The 23,553-nt window shown below is 40.8% G+C and overlaps 2 protein-coding genes across 2 annotated transcripts; one reads left to right on the top strand and one right to left on the bottom strand.

Annotated features, from left to right (window-relative positions):
* Positions 1–6,431: 6,431 nt before the first annotated feature.
* Positions 6,432–13,779, top strand: LOC105890871 (cytosolic phospholipase A2 zeta-like). Its single transcript, XM_042709576.1, has 9 exons — positions 6,432–6,656; positions 7,325–7,547; positions 8,024–8,141; positions 8,560–8,697; positions 9,263–9,367; positions 11,433–11,656; positions 11,842–12,078; positions 12,609–12,795; positions 12,936–13,779. The coding sequence occupies exons 1-9, from the start codon at positions 6,565–6,567 to the stop codon at positions 13,166–13,168; spliced, it is 1,557 nt and encodes a 518-aa protein (XP_042565510.1). The 5' UTR covers positions 6,432–6,564; the 3' UTR covers positions 13,169–13,779.
* Positions 13,780–21,915: 8,136 nt separating this feature from the next.
* On the bottom strand, positions 21,916–23,276 carry LOC116223246 (protein transport protein Sec16B-like). Its single transcript, XM_042709485.1, has 5 exons — positions 23,180–23,276; positions 22,966–23,068; positions 22,685–22,822; positions 22,360–22,551; positions 21,916–22,236 (listed from the first exon to the last, which is right to left on the bottom strand). The coding sequence occupies exons 1-5, from the start codon at positions 23,248–23,250 to the stop codon at positions 22,189–22,191; spliced, it is 552 nt and encodes a 183-aa protein (XP_042565419.1). The 5' UTR covers positions 23,251–23,276; the 3' UTR covers positions 21,916–22,188.
* Positions 23,277–23,553: the final 277 nt, after the last annotated feature.

Below are 23,553 nucleotides of genomic sequence, written 5' to 3' on the forward strand. Positions count from 1 at the left end.
CATATCTATCTGCCGGCATTGTTGCCATTGACACACACAACCTGCGTGACCCACAGAGCTCGCGGCCAACATTGAGTAAGTGAGTGAGTTGTCATAGTGATGTTGTTATATTACAGCTCCTGATTGGACCTCTGGATTGGACACGGAAGATAGAAACCACATCGAGTAGGAAAAAAATATATAGCGCGAAATCACGCACCAATGAAACCTCGCTTGATCATGATTAAATTAGAATTTTGATTTAGGCTTCGGTCCAAATTTGATTGCGTCTGGGTCCGGATCCAGACCGCGGTCCGCCTATTGAGTAGCCCTGTCCTAGATGTCTTGCATGCTTTCTATGAAAAAAAAATCCAACCATTAACAACATGTCCACATAGGCTAGGCTACTAATACTCTCATTAATAAATAAAATACACATTTTGGCAATGCAGACAATGTCGGTTAAATTTAAAATAATTCGGTTGCTAGTCATTAAACCTACCAGAATAAAAATAACTTACCTCAACGTGTTTCTTTAAATTGGAGGGCGAATTCTTGAAAGGATATTGTATTGTGCGTAGGCAGGCAGAGAAGACACTTAAAATAAAATTAGTCCTTCTTCCTTTTTTCCAATTCAAAAAGTTCGCCCAAATAAGGCCAAGGGTGTTCAGGCAAGTAAGTGCCAGCCGTTTCTTCCATCATTTCCATCATTTATGTAGCTTTAAGTAAGCATGAGCATAAAACATCCTCAAAATGCTGCAGCAGCGTTGTAACGAATTCAACGTAGCTCGCGCTCAACGAACGAACGAAACTGACGAAACCGAAAGGACTTAAAAAAAATCGCGCACTGAGCCCTGGTTGGTGTGATTGTGCACTCGCTTTGACCTCTCATTATTTGATTCGCTTTGGTAAAAAGGAACGAGAGGTTTTACTAAATGTAACGAATTTTCACTTTGAAATGTAGCGGAGTCAAAGTATAAAGTCTCACCAAATATAAATACTTGAGTAAAGTACAGATACATCTATATGTTACTTAGGTACAGGAACGAATTACATCTACTTCGTTACTGTCCACCACTGCTTATAAGGTTTGAGAATACAGAGCAAGGAATTTGAGACTATTGGTCTACAGTCCAAGGCTTTCTCTAGGCACTCTGCTCTTTAGCTCAACCCTGTGGGGTTTAGGTCAGGGGACTGAGATTTTGTGTCAACTGCAAACTATTTTTGTGTTGATCTGGACATATGTTTTGAGTCACTGTCCTGCTGGAAGACTCAGTGATGACCCAGTTTTAGTTTCTTGGCAGAGGAGGCTAGATTTTGATTTGAAATGCCCTGGTAAAATTCCCTTTTAATTTGAGTTGATTTGTGTGTTCTCTTATCTTTCCCATGTTGAAGAATGAATAAGGGAATTGGGTCTCTGTCTCATATTTATACCCCAGTGAAACAAAGTCACAGATTACTGCTTGGAAGTTCCTGAACACTCTTTAACTTAAATAAAAAGAATGATTGTGGCACCTGTGATTTCAGAATCAGGGAATCAGAAACATGGGAAATGAATTCATACATTATCAGGATAAGCATGCCAGCATGCATGTGGCACATACACAATGCATACAAACATAAAGATGGTATATACGCGATACATACAAATATAATTGTGGATAAAATGGGGAGAGAGTAGTCAAGTATTGAAGAACAGCTTAGTGGGTATAGTGAGCTTGTAAGGTTACTTTTACAAGGGTAAGTAGAGCAATGAAACAGAATACTGTGTTGATGGTAAATAGGCTAGCACAGAGTAGGGAGATGTATGATGACTCATTCATGATTCATGAGCAGGGTACAAGTAGATCCAGTGGACAGACTAAAGTGAACAATCCATCTATTAGGTTGTTAGGTGAATAATCCATCTATTAAAATACAAAGGGGTTTTCCCAAACTGGCATCACACCTCAGACTCTGCACGCTACCAGGGGTGGGGATTATCAGAACCGGATCCGCCTTCTTACAGCTGCACCTGTACCGGAAAGTGTTTGGAAATGCAGCAGTACAGGTATAATGGTGCAACATTGGCAATTCTTTGATGTAATTGAGGAAACAATGCATTTGTTTAGAGTACCTCCTCCTGTTACACAGCAAAACATGGAAGGAAGCATCATTGCACAATAGTGAATTTCAGACACTGAAGGCCTGTTAGAACTTGAGCTCACTTCACATGCCAGTTTACTGAAATGCACCACCCATTCTACACACACACACACCCTTCTAAGAACTATTTATAAAGCACCTGTCTTCTAGTTTCACATTTATACCAAACAGCTTATTGAGGAAAGATGTCTAAGGTAAGCAAATCACTTTGAAAACTCACTAGTTATTATTGTTAGAAGTATTAGTATTAATACAAGTATTTATTTATTTTCAGCTTTGCCACTTATTTTTATTTATAAAATTCAATTCAGTTAGCCAGGAGGAAAAATGGCCTGCTGGACATGTCATTGGCTGGCTTTATTGTGTGTGAAATATTTTCTTTATACCCCACCTTTTAGGTCAAAGTTGTACCTTACTGGAACCTGTCAGTTACTGTCCTGCATGCAAAACTCAAACGGTCACATGACTACCGTAAGTCACTTCATTTACACTACAGTTTACGCATTTAAATAGACATTACATTACAGCATTACATTTTAGACAAACAGACAGATGGGCTGATAGGATAGGATATATAGCTACCCCATCATCATTCTCTTTAGAGTTGGAACCAGGATGCTTTCAGGTAGCTGAATAGACAAATGTACAAACAGAGAGATTGGAAAGAGAGAGACAGAGTGAGATAGAGGGAGAGCGGAACAGACTGATAGTATACTGTATTTAACTCCCTCTCCATGGGAGAGACAGTGAGATAGAGGGAGAGAGGAACAGACTGATAGCAAACTGTATCTAACTCCCTCTCCATGGTTCTCCTCAGTGTCGGAGTCGGACTGCTATATGATTCTGAGGCTCCCCACGTCCTCTGCTCGCTCTCACCGCACCCAGACAGTGCGGAACAGCAACAACCCCGAGTGGAACGAGACGTTTCACTTCCGCATCCACAGCCATATCAAGGTCAGACCCAACTTAACTTCACAGAGGTTCTGTGGGATGGCAAAGTTATTTTAATTGTTGACTTCAGAGGAATATATAGTTACATATGTGAATATATATATGCTGTGTACTCATGTTTTACTTTAAAAGATGTGATGTGTGATTTGTTTATCTATGGAGATTATGTGGTATTTGAGAAGATAGATGGAGATATATACTTAAGAGCTGAATATTAGTTGAATGCTTTGAATTTTTTCATTCTATACATTGAAGCTGTTAAAAGGTACAAACGGTCTTACATGATTGTAAGATAGAAGTTGCACAAAGATACATTTTGACATGTCTACTGCTGACTTTCAGAATGTTCTGGAAATGCGGGTTTATGACCATGACACAGTCACTCGAGATGATTTATTTTCTGTCATCCTGTTTGACATTAACAATTTGAGGCTGGGCCAGAAGGAAATTAAAATGTTCACAACAAATACTGAGGTAAAGCTCTCACACTTACACCTTGACATGTTTCATGCAAATGAAAATATGTTATATAGCATAATTATGTTTCTCTGTTTTCATATTCAGACCCAGGATACATTGTGGGTTGAATTTGAGTTGGAAGTGAGGTAAGAGTGCAAAACAATATATTACTAAATGCATTACAAAACTACATTACTTACATGAAACATCATTAGATGAACGTAGGCCTATGGAGACCTTAAATATTGGCCTACGTTAAAAACACATTAAAAATGAGGATGTTTCTCCACTGTAAGAAAAAAAGGATGTTTCTCAAAGTTGATGCAGCAATCAGTCTTTATTCCAGTAAAGAGCAGTAGCGAAGCACACGGAGCATACTCTAGAGTCAGTGGTGTAGGTCTGAACAACAAGCATCTCAAACTCTAGTCAGATATACAGTTTAAGATGCAACTTAGGCTCATAATGTAAATGAACTAGGCTTCTAATGCAAATAGCATAATTTGTTCTTCTGTATGATAATTACGTTTCTCTGCCCCTTTACCTGAGATGATTCTCAATGGTCTGCCTCCATTCTCATTGGGTGGATTTCGCTTACACCTGTTTGCTTCCTGACCCCAGGTGCCTGTGCAATGCCAGGGTGTGGCCTTTTCCTTTGTTACCAGGATAAGATGACCATTTTGAAGATTATAGGGCCCACATGTTTGATGGTCACAGCGGCTACGTGTTTCTCATAGTCTTGGACAGGATACAGTGTAATTGCTTGCAGCTTGGAATAGAGGGGAAGTTGTCTTGAGTTCAGAAGAGTGGAAAGAAACGAGGGAATGATGTTGAATGATTCCTTGTCTTTGTCTTTGTCTTTCTGTTATCCAGTCCTCAGATCTCAGGGGTGTGCTTGTCAAATGGCGTACTGGTGGTAAGCATTCGCAAAAGATAGGGTTTGAAATGGATTTATTTCGAAATACCAATCACGGTGTTATCACACATGTTATTCACCCATGACATAGTTGTTTTGGTGAAGAAAAGCAAATGATTTTTCAAATGCAAAACTCTGGTCCCTGAACAATTGAAGAATTTGAAGAAAAATTCTGATACATTTGTTTTGGAGAAAAATATAGGTCCCTTATTTTTTTTATGTGCCAATTACAAATTGAACAGATGTCATTATAAATGGGACGAACAACATTCTGTACTCTTTCTGTTTAGGCAACACCATTCCCTGACCTGGAGGTGAATAGTAACCATTTAGGTGAAGGTAAGTTAAGAACATATGGTCACAGGAAATCAGTTGAAGAGTTGACAGGAACAGAAGTTGAGGATGCATGTGTGTTTAGACCTAGTGTGTTTTTGTACTGATGATAAAATTATGAGTGTCCAAGATGGCGGCTGACACATGACCAAATATGGGCCAAATCTGGGCCTGGCATGGTCCCACTTGATATGTTTAAGAGTCACCTGTGTGTGTGTGTGTGTGTGTGTGTGTGTGTGTGTGTGTGTGTGTGTGTGTGTGTGTGTGTACGTGTGTGTGTACGTGTGTGTGTATGTGTGTGTGTACGTGTGTGTGTGTGTGTGTGTGTGTGTGTGTGTGTGTGCGCGCACGTGTTACCGATGCCAGTTTCAATGTAAAAAGAGGAACATTTTCTCACCTCAGGTCTGGTGGACTCCTCACACTACAACATCAACAGAAATCTGGACACAGAACTTTCTGTCGAGGTAACAAACACCGGCTTCCATGCTCCATAAAATCATCTCATAGCAACCTATCAGACAACAGGTTTATCCATCACCATCACAGTGATTACATAACCTGCAGAGACAGTAATGGTCTAAAACGTAAAAACAGAAAGAACTAAATGGGAAAGTGACTTAGAAGGATTGGTCACAGGCTGCTTTTTGTGTTCCTCTTCTGTCATCTGGGTGACCACACCATTCAGCATATCAGCCATTTATCAGCTTTTCTGAGCCCACCCAGAGCCAAACAGGTCTGTCAGAGAGGTAGAACATATTTATGGACAACAAAAGACACATCTGCTGTCATTTCATAATTTGCCCTTAATGTTAATTATCTGTTTCCGGAGTGATTTATTAGCAACCACTGTTTTTTTTTAAACTAATATAAAACGAATGAATGTCTTAAATATATGACCAGAATAGCCAGTGATAATAATCCCAAACTTTTGACAGGACTCTGTTGACCTGGACCTGAAGACTGAGAAATGGTAAATATTATTTTCTCTACAATCTCACCTAAGAATAACAGACAAAGGTAGATTAAGTTGTAAATATTGTTCAGTGTAAGGACTTTAGGATTAGGACATCTGACCCTTTTTGATGAATGAAACAGTGTCTCATGTTTTTGTGCAAAACTAGCCACTGAGCTACAAAACAGTCAATGGCTTTCCCTGTCTATCACCAACTGCACCGTTGACACAGATAACAAGTAGCAAAATTATGTAATTTTGCAGCATGTTTGGTGGCTGTGTTGTAAAAATGTGACATCTGTATGTTGTAAAGATGGTTGTAACTCTTTCTATTTCTGACCTAACCTTGGCAGCTAGTGGGATATAGAGCTGTATTTGTTTCTCCTTCACGTATCTTCAAACCATCACAATTAATCTAAGGATGTTGTCAAATCTAGTTACCTAAAAAAAAAAAGCATCAAAATGGTGAAAAATTTAACCTTAAAGTTTTCTGTCACAATTACAAGAATCTTATGAAACCTGTGACCCTGCAGGCTAGAGCAGGAGCTGGCAGTGCGTCTGGACTTTAACATCCCGTCAACGGAGAAGGACTTCCTGGAGAAGAGGAAGGTGGTGGTGGGGCAGGCTTTGCACAAGCTGCTTTGCCTCAGTTCCCCTCTGAAGACAGATAGGGTACGGTGTGGTTCCCAATTCAAATACTGGAGCCTAATTGAAAAAAAAAAAAAACTTTTCTTAAAAGAACAACAACACGAAAAAGAAACACTAAAAAAGTCTGACTGTATTGTAGGTCCCCCTGGTGGGTGTGGTTTGCTCGGGGGGCGGGGCCAGGGCGATGACTGGCGCTTTTGGGAGTCTGAAGGGTCTCCAGACTCTGGGAATCATGGATGCCATCAGCTACATCACTGGGGTCTCAGGGGCCACATGGTGAGTCCGCTCTCATGAGTAAAGGATAATGTATAGTACACCATCAGCTACATCACTGGGGTCTCAGGAGCTACATGGTGAGTCCGCTCTCATGAGTAAAGGATAATGTATAGTACACCATCAGCTACATCACTGGGGTCTCAGGAGCTACATGGTGAGTCCGCTCTCATGAGTAAAGGATAATGTATAGTACACCATCAGCTACATCACTGGGGTCTCAGGAGCTACATGGTGAGTCCGCTCTCATGAGTAAAGGATAATGTATAGTACACCATCAGCTACATCACTGGGGTCTCAGGAGCCACATGGTGAGTCCGCTCTCATGAGTAAAGGATAATGTATAGTGCACCATCAGCTACATCACTGGGGTCTCAGGGGCCACATGGTGAGTCCGCTCGGGGGGAACAAGAACAAGCACATGACATGACATGACATGCCTGCCAGCACAGTATATCCCTTAGCTTTCTGCACCAGTCCTAATTGTATGGTAGTAAAAATGTACACTTACATTCAGATTCACTCCTTACCTGAGTGTCGATTTGCTCATATGTGTTTGTGTGTGTGACTGTATGTGCGTTTGTATGTCTGTGTGAACATGTTATGTCTACAGTCAGGCACTGACTGAAACAAGATGATTTGACTGAAACATATATTCTTCTTCTTCATAGGGCAATGTCCACCTTGTATGAGAAGCCTGATTGGTCCCAAAAGGACTTGGCCGTGGTCACTGAACCAATGAAGAAGGAGATGTTTGGGAGGTACCAGAGCATTTTCTCCAATGAACAGCTCTATTACTACAAACAAGAGATGGAGCAAAGGGATGCAGACGGCCTGCAGGTGTCCCTCATTGACCTGTGGGGTCTGGTCATTGAACACCTTATCTATGGGAAGGTAGAGCAAGACCTAAAATATGCACAAAGACACACACACACACACACACACACAGACAGACATACATATGTTCACACTCACATGTAAGGGTGACAAATACCTGTGCAAAGGCAGAGCTGATGAACATTAGCATTAAAGAAAGACGTACAAGAAATCCACACACACACACACACACATAGTCTATGTTTCTGTAGCTCAACTGGTACTGTACAGCAACTCTAAGGTCATACTGATAATTATGGGTTCACTTCCAGGGCAGACACATACTGGTAAAAATATGGATCTGCGCTGTGCTGCAACTGACTTTGTACAAAACAAGTGCTTGGCTGCTAAATTTAATATCTGTAAATATTGGTCTCTCACACACACTCCTTCTCTCTCAAACATGCATACACACAGTTTGATCTACCTTCAAACAAACGTCTCAATTTGAAATGGCATCCTCATGTGATTTCTCTGTGATGGTTTTTGCACAGAAATGGGACAGTACCCTCTCTGACCAGAAGAGGGCGGTGTCAGAGGGACAGAATCCTCTGCCCATCTATACAGCAGTGAACATGAAGACCAGCCTAAAAGGCAGCATCAAAGAGACTGGTAGGGTTTCAGGGGGTCGGACATCAACATTTAACTCAATTTTCTATCACTGCGCCCATTGCAAGTAGTTTGGAGACTGATCTCAAGTCTGATGTTTTCTTTATAATGTGCATTAATAGCCTTTAGACACAACTGAACATATTATATATTATATTATTTATATGGCAATACATGTAGGCACATTAATCTACCACCAAAACCATAACATTTAACATTGTCTGTGCATTTTGATTTAATATCTAGTTTCGATATTCATGCAGTGACACCTGTTGAATATCTACTGCTGTTCTCTCTCTCTCTCCTGTGTGTGTGTGTGTGTGTGTGTGTGTGTGTGTGTGTGTGTGTGCGCGCGTGTGTGTGTGTGTGTGTGTGTGTGTGTGTTCTTTGTCACTGTTGCTTTCGTGTCTTTCTGTTTCAGAGTGGTGTGAATTTACCCCGTATGAGGTTGGTCTTCTGAAGTACGGTGCATTTGTGCCCACTGAGGACTTTGGTAGTGAGTACTTCCTGGGTAAACAGATCAAGAAACTTCCAGAGACTCGATTGTCCTTCCTGATTGGTAAGAGATGGAGGGAGAGTGAAAGAAAGTATCTGTGTGTGTGTGTGTATAATCAGGTGCGGACATGTGTGTGTGTATGTGTGTGTGTGTGTGTGTGTGTGTGTGTGTGTGAGTGAGAGAGATAGGGACTTATTTGAGTTGTCCCATAACTTATTAATGTGGTCATTAGTTTGCCTTATTGTGCCATCTTAGACCTCAATTACTGCAGTGATGTCCAGAATATGACCCCCTGTCTTAGGTGTTATTGTCCCCATAGTGTATTGCCCATAGTGTACTGTCCCCATAGTGTACTCTCACCATAGTGTAGTTCCCATAGTGTATCTTCATACAGTTTGATTTCAAGTATTGTGTTTTCTCAGAAAATGTATTTTAATGTAAAGGGATGTAGGCTGTGAGTTTACATTTACAAGACTCATGTGGCTGTATGTGTATAAGTGTGTGTATATCAATGCATATTGACATGAGCAAGCGTGTGTGTGTGTGTGTATGTGTGTGTGTGTGTGTGTGTGTGTGTGTGTGTGTGTGTGTGTGTGTGTGTGTGTGTGTGTGGCTGTATGTTTTGTAGGTATCTGGAGTAGTACATTCTCCCGCAGCTTTACCCAGTTGTGGAGCAGGATCACACGATGTACCCCATCATGGAACCCCATTCCTGAAACCATAACTGACATAGGTAATGTGACTCTCCCTTTATTTAACTTTATTATATGGCTCCGCAGAATGTTGCAAAAAATTTGAATGGGCCTCCCCAACGTTCAGTGGTCTGATATTTCTTTTAAATGACTGCTGCAAAAAAATTATGAGCACTGCCATTGGCAATGGGTTTTGTGCTTCTAATTCACATCTTTCATATAATTTTGCAAGTAGTCCATTCACTGTATGTAACAGAAATTCATTGTAACTTAAAGTCTAGTCCCATTGGATATAAAAACATTTGCTGAATGTAAAATGTATGACACCCTTCAGGAGGGTTTTGTGGAAGCCCTGTATGAGATCTCTATTGTGGTTCACTACTCAGGGGTTTTCAACCGGGGGTCCGCGGCCCCCTGGTGGTCCGCGACAGCATCGCAGGGGGTCCGCGACATGATGAGCCTATGTTTATCAGTTCACCATTGATTTTTTTTTTTTATATAAATTCGCTTTGATATTTCAACACATTTCCAGATTACTTTTGAATATCGTGAAAAATAAAACAAGCTGATAATAATATAAAGGAGATTCACGCTGACAGAATGTAGCCTTGCACCTATCCAGTCTATGGTAGCCTGTGCTTTGCTAATGTTAATGCATTGCGTCCCTAACGTTACGCCATACGCATATTATTCATAACGTACAGTTTTGCGCGCAAAGTTGACAAGCATCTGCATAGCCTACGTGTACTTTTGAAGTTTAGTCGAAAAAGTGATACTTTTGGTGAAGGACTGAAGTTATCTACTGTCCTTACCTCACATTTCGTTCTAACGTCGAGTTAGCTGGTCAGAAGCACCAATGGATCGGTTTTTAGTGAGGAGAGTGACAGAGGGACAGGCTGCCACGACAGATGGACAGGCTTCCAACAAAGCTACACGTTCACAGGATACAGGGAAACAAATTCAAAAAAGAAAAAGAAAACACAATGAGGAATACATAAAATACGGATTTACAGTGACGACAGACAGAGCAGGAGAGGAGGTACCAATGTGTTTCGTGTGTTTAACATTACTGTCAACTGAAGCCATAAAGCCGTCAAAACTATTGCGGCATATGGAGACGCATCACGTTTTCTTGAATGCCAAGCCTATTGAGTACATGCAACAGATGTTGCGTGATTTTCATATGACTTAAGTTCTGGATAAGTTCTGGACAGAATTTCCAGAGCTTGCTGCAAATGCAATGAGGTGTCTTTAGCCCTTTCAAATACCTGTGTGGGAGCGGTTTTTCTACACTGGCGTACTTGAAGAATAAGTACAGGGCAAAGCTTGAACCAGAGAATGATATGAGTGTCGCTATCTACCATTTTGCCACAAATAGACCGGCTGTGTGGACTTCACCATGGCCAGATATTACACTGACAGGTCTCCCCTCTCTCCACGCACGCACGCACACAAACACACGCACGCGCGCGCAGGCACATCAGTGGGCCGTGGATTACTTTCTAGTCAGAATGGTGGTCCCTGGGACAAAACTAGGGCTGAACGATTTGGGAAAATAATCGAATTGCGATTCCCCCCCCAAATATTGCGATTTGCGATTTAATATGCCATTTTTTTTATTTTATCCACATTTTTTTCCCAACAAATCGTAATAAATGATTTAAATATGACCAACACAATATTAGATACATTTAGTGTAAAATATTATTTCCCACATTTTACATTTTTATTTAACTGCTCTACAGAATCAAGAACAACAAATCAGTGGCTTTGCCACTGTGCATTTAAGTAATTTAAACAAAGTCATTGTAAAAATAAACACAAGGCATGCACTTTTTAAACACTGTGTGCAAAATGTACCATCTTTAGACCATGTTTTTAATCGCGAACGTTGCGGTTAGAAAATCGCGTTCTATCATATCGCGATTAAATCACAAATGCAATTAATCGTTCAGCCCTAGTCGTAGTATGAAATGTCTGTGACCGGCCCTTCACTATTGGCTACTGAAAAGTTGTGAAAGACCCATTCGGCATAAGCCAAAGAGACCTTTGACCCTGGAGCACCAGCTATTTACCCACTAAGCCTCTGAAGCTTGTCCTCCACAGAGACAGACAACAAGCCGTCCACACTGGACACGCTCCTAATCAAACCAGCCACTAAGATGGCAAAGGTGATCACAGAGTTCTTCAGCAGCCGGCCAATCATCAGCCAGATGTACAACTTCATGCATGGCCTCAGTCTCCACTGGGACTACAACAAGAAGAGCAATTTCACAGACGAGAAAGGTACTTCGGAGGGGTTTCCCTTGGGCATTTTCAAGGACATAAATGTATGGATATTATGGATATTTACTGTATGAATAACTTTTGATTTGGCCCAAAATCACAAATATTTTGATGGATTTAGAATTAACCTGCTGCTTTGTCAAAAGGTATTGCATTCATCAATAAATGAATGTCGATCATTTACTACAAGTTGTGCGATAGATGTATCTACCTCATCCTTTATCTTAAGGGTCGAGCTATGACAGAAAGTCCTCTCTTTACTTTCTCTCCTTTCATTTTTTGGTTTCTTTGTTTAGACACACACCCTGATTCCTTTCCGAACCAGCTGACACCAACGGACCCCATCCTGAATCTGGTGGACTCGGGGTTGTCCTGCAACATGGGGTTCCCCCCTGTGCTGCGACCCCACAGACGTATGGACCTCATCCTGTCCCTTAACTACTCCTGGGATTCAGACCAGTTTATGGTATATAAATTAGACATCCAAAACTACCACACGTGCAACACAGGACCAATCAAGCATATACCTTCAGACTAAAGTATGCTGGCCTGCTAATCATAACCACGATAATAAGGACATGATACACTCTGTGACGTTCTAGACTTGAAGTTATCCAGATTTTAGATTCTTATTATTTCCAGATATAATTTTGAAATGTTAAATTGCACATTTACACTTATACCCACAGTCCTGACACTAAGTTAACACCAATTTCTAGAGCGTGGAGCTAGTGTCTGAATGCATGGAAGATTATCACCTTCACCAACTCAGATTTAACAACAGAGTAAGGGAAAACAGATTAGGAGGAAACAGATTAAGGGGAAATTAAAGGAGACTATCCTTTTTTTCTCAGAGCCCAGCCCTGTTTAACCGTGTTTAACTGTTTCTCAGTTGTTCAGCCTTTTACCTGTCTGTATGTCAGGTGCTTAATAAAGACGGATGATCTTGTTTTCTCAGAGACCAGCCCTGTTTAACTGTGTTGAACTGTTTCTCAGGTGTTGAAGAAAACCCAGCAGCACTGCACTGATCACAGGATCCCGTTCCCTCACATCGATTTTAGCCGTGTGGAGAAAGAGGCCATGAAGGAGGTGTATGTGTTTGAGGACGAGAAGAACCCCAAAGCTCCCATTGTAGTTCACTTCCCTCTGGCCAACCTCACCTTCAGAGAGTTCAAAGCCCCAGGTTAGTGGACACGAGCCCTGCGTGGTAGCCTCTGCCGTCGGGGTATGAATGCGTAGATGTTTGAGGCTTTAACATGTAAAGCGCTTTGACTGCTCTATGAGTAGAAAAGCACTATATGACTGCAGTCCATTTCTTTGAAGGTGTCAGGAGAGAAGGGAAGGATGAACTGAGGATGGGAGAGCTGGACGTGAGCAGCAGCGCCTCACCATACATCACCACGAACCTGGCCTACCAGCCCGAGGACTTCCAGAAGCTGATGGACCTCACTTGCTACAACGTCCTGAACAACCGTGACACCTTGCTGTCAGCTCTGCGCAGGGCGCTACAGAGAGAGAGAGTCCATGAAGATGAGCACGAACACTCCTGTCCCTGAATAGATCCCTCTAATTTTGTCAATCAGATAGGAATGATTTAAGGTTACAAAGGAACATACATAATTCCTTTAAGTAGTAGATACATGTTAATTCAACATTACTTTTTGAAATATGCTTTTATTGATCATTTTGATGGTATTTTTTCATGATCAGATGTTCAGATGCTTGGAAGCTTTTACCAATGCCAGCTGTACTATAATTTGCTAGTTTTTGACCTTAACGTCTTAGTGCTGCTTTAATGGTTATGTCAAAGATACATAGAGAGAATCCATGAAGATGAGAACAAACACAAGGGCCACTCCCTGTCCCTGAACAAAGAGAGGAAAGGATTGTGAGCCATATAAACATGCCATGTCACCCAGAAATTATTCTTAGCAGCCTGATAAACGCACTAAATAAGCTTTAGCACCCTGATATCGCACTAAATTAGCTTTAGCACCCTGAGAAAAGCACTAAATTATCCTTAGCAGAGGAAGGTGGATGATCTCACTTATTACAACATTCTGGACAAATGTCACAAGCAGAGCACTGTAGAGTCCATGAAGACGAGGACGAACATAATCACAGTCCCTATCTCCAGCACTATCAGCACAAAATTACCACTATAGATTACAGCACTAGTTTAGATTAAAGTATTACTCAATTCTCAAATCGTATTTATTGTATTGAACCTCAATTTGCTATTTACTAAATTGTTTTTATTTTTCAACTACAAAAATAAAGTTTTTTTTTAAATGTAACATAGTGTCAAGATTCATTTTTGGTTTAAGGCCGCCTGGCTGTATCGCTTTTTTGTAACCATAATATTATAGTTAAGTATACTTTGATAATTTTGCCCAAAGAACAATATGTAAGAAAAAAAACCTAGAAAATGATTAGTAGAGGTGCCACAACAAGGACAGGCGTGCCATATACCTATATACCCATATACCATATTTCTATGGATCCTTCAATTTATGATATGATGGCATATTAAGTCTTAATTAAAGGTACAGTTTGCCATTTGGTTTTGTGAGAGGTTGTAGATATTTACATGCTCCTGAAACGCTGTTGATTGTCTTGGATTGTTTATGGCTCTGTCCAAGCCGGTTTGTTTCCCATTTATAGAGCCATAGCTGTGTACCAACACCAGAGTTGTTTTTGAGAGCAAACACTGAACGCACAGCTAGAAGACCATGAGGAACAATTCTCTGAATTTGACGAAGGTGGATGGGATTACCATAGTAGACTGTGCCTTTAACACACAGATGTATAACTGATGATTTGTAATTGCTATTTGACCTGGCACCTAGTTAGAAGGCCTATTTGACAGGAGTCCCAGATGACTCACTCTATTAAAAAGGCGCAGTGCAGTGTTTCTGGTGTAAAGAAAATGTGCCAATCAGTGTTTCTTGTTATTTCTGCAGATTGTGTACAATTGTCTCCATCAGAAATGTGTCTCAAGTAGATATAGCATTAGAATCAGGAATAATGGTAAACACTGTCTTTATTTTGCTATGTCAATTATATATTTTCAAATTAAAAGGCCTTTTAGGAAAAGGATTGTCAATCTAACTACACACCACACCTTTACTGCTTCTCTCCTGAAAAAAAAGTATCCAACAAAAAGCACAATGATGTTTGATGAGAAAAAGTGCACTTAACTGGAAACATATACAAACTGCAATTTCACTCCAGCGCAAGAATGAATGTACACAAATGCCTTTGTGGGTATACAACTTGCTAGGGTATACAACTTGCTACAGCACGTCATAGAACGTGTCGCGCTTTGACGTATTGACTCCTAATTTGCTAAGAGTTGTAAACGGCTGCTTGTGGAGTTCAAGGGCGTAGCTGCTGTAGTCATGCCTGAGGCAAAATGTATGTACAAATATTAAATTATAAAAAAAGAGGACCCTTTCACCATTGCAACCGCCCAGCAACAGTGGAGCCAATTAGTTTCTAAGTTTGATACGGATCGGTCAATGATTGGTTGACTTACACTTAGATGAGGAGCGTCGATCTGCGTAACTTGGTAACGTAACGTCCAATTTCACGATAATGGAGAGAAGTGCCGCGATTGGCCAACGTCCATTATCACCCCACGGCTGGATTGGCCCCGTCCATTATGAAAATGGAGAGATAATGGAGAGCGAAGGCCAGGATAGGCCGAGGAGAACCGACTATCCTGAGCCAAGTAGCGGCAAATCACACGCGTGTGTGTGTGTGTGTGTGTGTGTGTTTGCTGTCCAAAGAGCAGTAGAATTAGCATGCTGGAGAGGGCTGGCTGGCTGGCTGTGAAAGCTGCGCTAATGGACTAGAGCGTCCCCCCCCCACCTGCTTTTTAGTTTCCTATCCATTCCGCCAGTTCCTGTTTTCTCCTCAAACTCACAGACCCACTGAAATCTGAAACACACACAGAGTCTAAGCACACACTCATGCACAACTTCTGAGATGAAATCAATCTTTTTCACTTTGTTCATCCTTTCCTATATCTGTCCTTTTCCTCCAGTAAACTGTAAAATGTTAAGTTATCACTCTTGATCCTATTAGTGGGTAAAAGTCTCTCTCTTTATCATTTGATTTGTTTCTCTTTGACTGGTTTCCTGGGTAACCCTTGTTCCGGAACCCTTGGGATCCGGAAGAAGGGATGTACACCCACTCCTCCTTTGACTTCCACTCCCTCTCTTTCTTCTAGCCACCTCTCCTTCTAACTTCCTCTGACCTTCCCCCCTGCGTCCTCCTGTTTTGCTACCAAGACAGAACATGCTTGTCGATTTCAACTCTTGCTGATGGCAGTTAAAAGATCAAATGATTCTGAGTCATCCCTGCATTTACTTTCATGCCCTTCCTATACTGTGTGTATGTAGTCTTTTGCCTTAATGAAAACATGCCTTAACCCGCTTGCTGTAAGGAGCACATTCCTTTCATAAATCTCTAGTCATTGATAGTCACACATGCCTCTCTCATCGCAATACCATTTTCCACTATAAAGTGAAAGATAAACATTAACACTCACTCTCTCTCACACACAAACACACACACACACACACACACACACACACACACACACACACACACACACACACACACACACACACACACACACACATACACACTCCTCACTTGTAAAATGTTTGCCTTCAGCCATATCTCTGCCTTACACATACTAGAAAGGAACATTTGGGTTTACAGTTTACAGAAAGAAAATAAGGCTTTGGCTTCAGGAGTCTTACCTCACCCTTTTAAAGCAGCAATACGGAGTTCTGTTCCAAAACTAGTAAGCTAACTACCTAAAAGGCATGCAAAAAACCTTGCAAACACCACCAACAGCCCAGCTGACACTGATAGAAGATTGCCAACACACTAACTGGTGTCTTTTGGCAGTATAGCTGGCAATGTCATGCGTGTGAAAGCTTTTCTTCCATTTTTGCAGGGTGTTCCAGCCTGTTACACAGAACTACATAGGGCATATCTTGGATGGCTAGTGGGGAAGACACAGGTGTTTATCTGTCAGATGACCATATGCTATCAAAATAAATTTGAGGATGGTCCCAAAACTAGTTGCCTATAAAACCATACCTCAAAAAGTGTCAAATCGTTGCATAGTGTTACTTTAAAAACTGCAGAATGCAGTTTCATATTCCTTCATTCAGCTAATATGTTACACACCAACCAGCAGGGGGCGACAGAGTCTTTAGTATCTGACAAAGGACAGCAGGTGCTGCAATGATATCTCTATCCTGTTGTATTCGACAGAAATCAGCAATCTAAATCTAATGTTAGCGAACCCAGTCAAGAGTGCTCTTAAAGGTACAGGATTCCTCCTCAAACCATTAGTTATACTTTAGATTGTTCCGGAAAATGACAAACACGTGTGCGTGTGCGTGTGTGTGTGCGCGCGCGCGCATGCCCCTACAATATGATGTGTTCCATATCTTGTCACATGCTGAATTTGAAGGGAGAAAAGGAAAAACAGGAAAGAGCCTTGCTGCTAAAAGTATATTTCTCCTCACAGAACAAAACTTAGATGGCATCATGATTACAACACTGACTTTCATTTAACATGAGCCAAATATAAATGTTGATGAGCTAAGAGCATTTCTAGTAGAATGCTTGTACTTGTATTGGGACTGTATGAGAGTTTGCTCTTCTTGGCTTGGCTCTGGCCTCTGTTTCGTCCAGATATCCGAGGACCTTTAGGTTTCTTTGGACCTGCTACTCTTCCCGCCGGCTTGGCCCCTTATGTGAGTTCACACCGCGCTTTGCATGCTGGTGCCCACCAGAGACGAGGTCCTCCCGTGCCTCTGCAATTTGGGTTTTCCTTTTATTGTGGTTGCATTGTTTTATGACTACAATCTATATTGTATAAAGTGTGTCTGTATAGTCTATCTGTATATTATACACTATAAAATACATGCAATTCACTGTTTATTACTTATGTGATTACTTGAAAGTTAGTGATGAAGTACACGTAAAAGGAATATTTACAGAAAAGAAGCATTAAGAAATTTGATGACAGCATTTTGGCATCTAATGTCTTTTCTTGTAATATTTCAAAGCAATAAAGACTGAAATGCAGAATTCCTCACAAGTATGTAGGTTTACGCTGTGGAATGAAGACCAAATACTGTTCTGATACATTTCTGATTTGTTATTTTTTTTAGTGGAGAGTGCCTGCATGTTTGACTCACTCTCTCTCTCTCTCTCTTTCTCTCTCTCTCTCTATCTCTCTTTCTCTCTCTCTCTCTCTCTTTCTCTCTCTCTCTCTCTATCTCTCTTTCTCTCTCTATCTCTCTCTCTCTCTCTTTCTCTCACCTGCTGGGGTATTGGACCATTTAATCAGCATGACATATTCATCCTCAGGTTGCCCCATCAGCTCACCAACCAGGAGTAAGAGCTGAGAGAATGACACTGTTAAATGTATATCATTATGAATGAATTCACTATAAGAACAATTATTCATGACACTGCTTTACTTTATACTGTTGTACTTGATCATGCAAAAGGTTATTGATATTTTATATGAATTGTAATGATTGATATTTGAAATCAACAGCCAATCAAATACACTGCTCCCTTCCGTGCTCCTTGTTGTTGCTGGCTGAAATAATGTATGGCTCAGCCCAAACCACTTAGTAAAGGACAGGAGAATTTGTATTGTATTTAACAAAAAGTGTAATGGATTAAAATCAAGGACTGTACCTTTAATAGGGCTTCGAACAGATGCAGTAATCAATAGCTGAATTGTGTTAATCTTGTCAGTTCTAAAAGACAAAATGTCAATATTTGTCATATAAAACTAGTTAAAGAGGTTCTGTTTGACCTTTTTGTCATAGACCTTGTATACTCGATTAAGTGTCATGGCCGTTCTGAAATCACTTACCACAATGACCTGAAATAGTTTTTGTGCCATGCTTTAGGTCTTCTTGGACCTCTAAAAAGAGAGACAACATAATTGTCCATTCAGGTCCATTTTCCATCACTCAAAAACTCATGGATGTACCACTAGATATAGACACAGAGAATATATGCATAAGACTCAAAACGTTTAATACACTCACTAGATATAGACACAGAGAATATATGCATAAGACTCAACACGTTTAATACACTCACCTCCAGAATGAAAAACAGGGGCAACTTTTGTAGCTTAGTGATTTCTGGGGTGTACCCACTCAAGTGCATATTTAAGCCGTTTTACAGGAGTGATTTCTGGGGTGTAGAGCATATTTAAGCCGTTTTACAGGAGTGATTTCTGGGGTGTACCCACTCAAGTGATTTCTGGGGTGTACCCACTCAAGTGCATATTTAAGCCGTTTTACAGGAGTGGGCGTGGGAGATTCCATGAAAACTGGACTCAACTGGTGTTAGGTAAAAAATGCACTCAAGTTACCTCAGGACTCCGGAGTTGCATATAAGTATATTTATTTATTAAACAACAACAACAAGCTCGTTGGGCTCACCCACGTCCTGGCAGGTCAGAGAAAGAGACACGCAGACAAGAGAGAAGCAATATTAAACACATCGCACAAGGTTTATATAGATAGAAGTTAGCGTTCTCTGACGCCAAAAGTATTTGTCAGCAGGGAGCAGGGAATTATCTCTGTCAACTGGATTATAGAATTTTGGACGGTCTAAACTCATGGTTATTGGGCAGGTAAGGTCACATTGGTGGGCATTTGGCCATATTTAGACACAGTGGGACGCTTTTTGAGGACAGTGACCACGGTCCATGTGACGTTTGCACTTCCTTAGTGTGAGTGTGTGAAAGAAGACAGGCAGAGAACGTCTTTCCCCCAAAGACGTTATAAAGGGGTTATCGTGAGGACATCTCTACATGGCCCTACACTCTCACAAGAAATCTGGCAGGTTTCACAAGGTAATCTGCAACCCCTCTACCTCTACTCTCCTGCCGAGTCATCTTCCCAGCAGTCATAGTCTCTGATACTGTCCAACACTTCCTCTTTTCACACCCCCACCCCTCCTCAACATCCTTCAGCCAGTGTTGTAATGTGAATTGCAGTTTTTCTTTTTAATACATACAACAGCACAAGATGAATATTTGTTTTTCATCCGCAATTTGATTTCAATGTCCATTAAACTGAGGGAAAATATTTTTAAGATTCCATGAAGAGTACAAAAGATCAATGCCAATAGATTAATAGAGACCCTCCTTTAACTACACCCCAAAACTAATATTCTACCTATCCCCATTATTAGTGTCAAGATGTCAACCAAAGAATGGAAACATTTCTTGAGCACTGGCAAAAGTGGTGCAACTATGTCACAGATAAATGGCCTGACTGTATTTCTTTACTCTATTGAAAATTATTTATCCGTGCTTTATTTATAGTTTTGTTACTATGGTATTGTTTTTGTTTGTATGTTTGTTTGTTTGTTTTTCTTTTACTTCACTTTCTCCTCATTTCTATACTTGAATAGTAAGAAAATAAGTGTACTGTTTGCCATATACATAGAATCTGAAAAATTTAAATATGTGTATGTGAGATTCTGAAAAAAATGTAAAAAAAGATGCCTATACAAGACATATTAGGGGAACAGACTAAGTTCACGCTGTCATCAATGATCCATCTTATTCTGGTGCCAGGAGTCAGTATTGACTTGACCTGCTTGCATAACTCTGAGTGGCCTTATGCCAAACTACTGTTTTCTACAAACACAAGAACATTTTGGTGGCCATGAACTAAAAAAAATCTGAAAATGTTGTGGAAAAAGTTCATGAGGTTAAAAAAATAAGAAACTTTTTAGAACTTATATCAAAGTGTGTGTACATATAGGACCTTACACAGAAAGGTTTTTAGTCCCACGTGTCAAGAATCCTTTAATTAATTCCCTTAATTATCAAGAACTCCTCCAGAGGAGAAGTTGCCTTGTATCTCACACGCCTTGCTGATATGATTCATTAAATTATTTAATTCATCAGTAAATCAATGACATAGAGATATTTGGAGTATTTGATTACATGCACAGACCTAAAGATAAAAACTGAACTTACAGACTCCACCTATAACACTTTGAACAGTGGTTAAATTGTTCCGGTGTGACTACAATTGAATTCCAAAAGACATTTTTCATAACGTTTGGGTAGTTGTTATTTGTTTTTCGACTTTTGACACACTGGTTGGCGTTTCAAGTGACAAAATGATTTTAGCACAATGTCAAAAAACACAGTCCAAGTGAGGTCCATCAGGGTTCAGCAGGCCCTGTCAGAAGTGTGAGAAGGAGAGCAGATAAGGAAAGTCCATTTCCAAAACCCCTTTACAACAGGGCTATCATGAGGATATGTCTACATGTCATGAGAAATCTGGCAGGTTTCACAGATCATCTGCACCCCCTGTCCACCCTCCTGCTGAGTCATATTCCCAGGAGCTTCTCTGATTTTGTCTAATACGTCTCCTTTTCTCACGCTCCCTCTTGAACATCCTTCAGCCAGTGTCTCTGTGTATTGATCAATTGCATTTCTGATTTTTAATGATCTATTCACCTGAACCAGAAGGACTTTTACTTTGTTATATGATGCCACTTCAATCTCCATTAAATAGTCAAAAGATCAATGCCAGGCATACATAACTGGTGCATATGTCCAGTGCATCACAGCTGTCCGGAAATGTTGCTTTCATAGTCAACTGTGGTGTAGAAAACATTACAATTTCACTCAATTATGAAAGAATTGATCAAAGGTTGATTCATTAATAATACGCTGCTCAAAACAGAGGTTAATGAGTAATGAGCTATGAATCTCCATGATGAGCTAGTAGACAAAGCTTGTTTGGCTCAGTCTCAGACCAGACTCCTGAAACACCTGGCATGTTGCAGACAATTGTAGTGCAGGCAGGGATCTTGTAATGAGGGCAAACTCCCAATGCAAACATGCATTTGTATTCCCTACGAAATATAGTGTGGGCAGAGTGGCCAGACAGTTTTGGTCAGACAATTTTTCAGCCCTCTGTCCTTTGTCCAGCCCAAGACCTATTTGGCATTTTTTTATATGCTCTATTTGTGTAACTTGTGTGTACATCTCTTAATCAATTTAAATCAGTGGGACACTGACTATCGAGTCAGCTGGTTATTGTTGGCATACGGCTTTCTTCTTCAGGGCAAATATCTCTCCTTATTTAAAGTAATGTAGGCAAAGAGCACCATATAGCGTGACATGTTTTTGTAACCTTTTAACGTGTGTTAATCTTGAGCTTGTCTGCCCCCATGTCATGGGTCATGGTGGTGGCTACCATAGCTATGGGCGGAGGAAGGATAAGTGTGTACGTCAAATGCAGTGGCAACATAGCAAAGTACTTTTATTGAGAAAACCATTGAAGTACATGTATCTGGTCTCATCACAGACCCACGAGGCACAGTGGCCTACAGTAGGGATGTTCCAGAATACAAATACAGAAGTAGGCGAGGGTTGATGATTTACTATAGCAGGAAATGCCAGCCTTGCAGGAGAGACAGGGGAGTTTACGCTGTGTTTACTGGAGATGAGAACCAGATTGATAATTGATGGAGAGGAGCTGAACTACTCCTGTGCTCTGCCACAACAGCTGAAGCAGCGAATCCAAAACCGCTGTAACCAAACAAAAATCACATCATGAAGTCACACTCAAACCTAAAAAGACCAGAGACAAAAAAAGCAATGGAAAAGCACAATCACTCAATGCTTTGGTCATGTTTGGTCACTTATACAAACCTTCATGGCAGATTTCTTTTTCTTTGGTTTTACTTTCAGCAACGTTGGGTTGCTCAAGCAGGCGGGAGGCTGAGGCTGAGGCTGAGGCTCATTGAGGTCCTCATGGGCCGGGTGTTTACCAGACCTCTTGAGGTCTTTCATCCAGGGAGGCTCAACCCAGTAGGCTAGCTTCTGAGGCAGTGCATCACACAGCTACAAAAAAAAATCACGCAGCAACCAATTTGACTAACAGTGAAAACTCCAAAGTATTTGGCTCTACTGAAGTAAACTAAACCTTAAGAGTTTCTCAGTATGATTGAGTCTATGGAATGACTGAAATGCTTACCTCCAGGAGACTGGTCATAGCCGTGCAAGGTGTAGCTGACGTGGCTAACAGCACCGTTGCAATGGCCTCCGCGTACCTCAAGGCCTCAGTAAAGCGCCCGGCCCTGAAGAGTCTCCAGGCATACAAGATCTTGAAGGTCTAAAGAACAAGACCCAGAAATTAAGCTGATCTATTATCTGAGAATATGTTATTTAAAAAGAAAGCAAAAAATAAGGGCCATACAATAGTACTTTTTGACACATTAACTTTGATAGAAGAAACTTTGAGTCAAAAAAATATACCTGGAAACTTGGACATGGATTGCCTCCAGTGAGAGACAATAGGTATTCATATACCTCAGTTCTCTGTATGGCAGCATCACATGCATACATCTTAAATGGCGTGCTATGGTAAAAGAGGGGGCAGCTCTTGTATTACTGGTTAAGTACTTTTTTGGTTACGGTGGCATGCATTTATGTCTGGTTATGTTTTGCATGAATTTGATCCGTGACTAACCTGAAATTCTGTCCAATGAGTATCAGCTTAGATTTTGGATTGTAATAAGTAGACTGTTTTTGTACGGCCATAGAGCAGAAATGGGCAGACCAGAGGTGCCCTTCCACTTCTGGAAGACATCAAGGACATGACAAAAAGAAAATTAAATGATTATGGACCACTATGTGGTATACCAGATTACAGTTGTCTACCAAAGCTTAGTTAGTCATCTCTTACCAAGGGCGCTTGCCAACATTTGGACAGCGACGTTTTGTAATTGAGGACAGATGCCGTTAGCCAAGATTATGGCCAGATGGGTGTGCCAATCTCTCCAGCTATTAACCCCCCAATTCTGGAAGGATACCCCAGTGCAGAAAGTTAGATAATATTCATAT

Source organism: Clupea harengus, chromosome 13, assembly GCF_900700415.2.
Source record: "Clupea harengus chromosome 13, Ch_v2.0.2, whole genome shotgun sequence".
Classification (NCBI taxonomy): Eukaryota; Metazoa; Chordata; class Actinopteri; order Clupeiformes; family Clupeidae; genus Clupea; species Clupea harengus.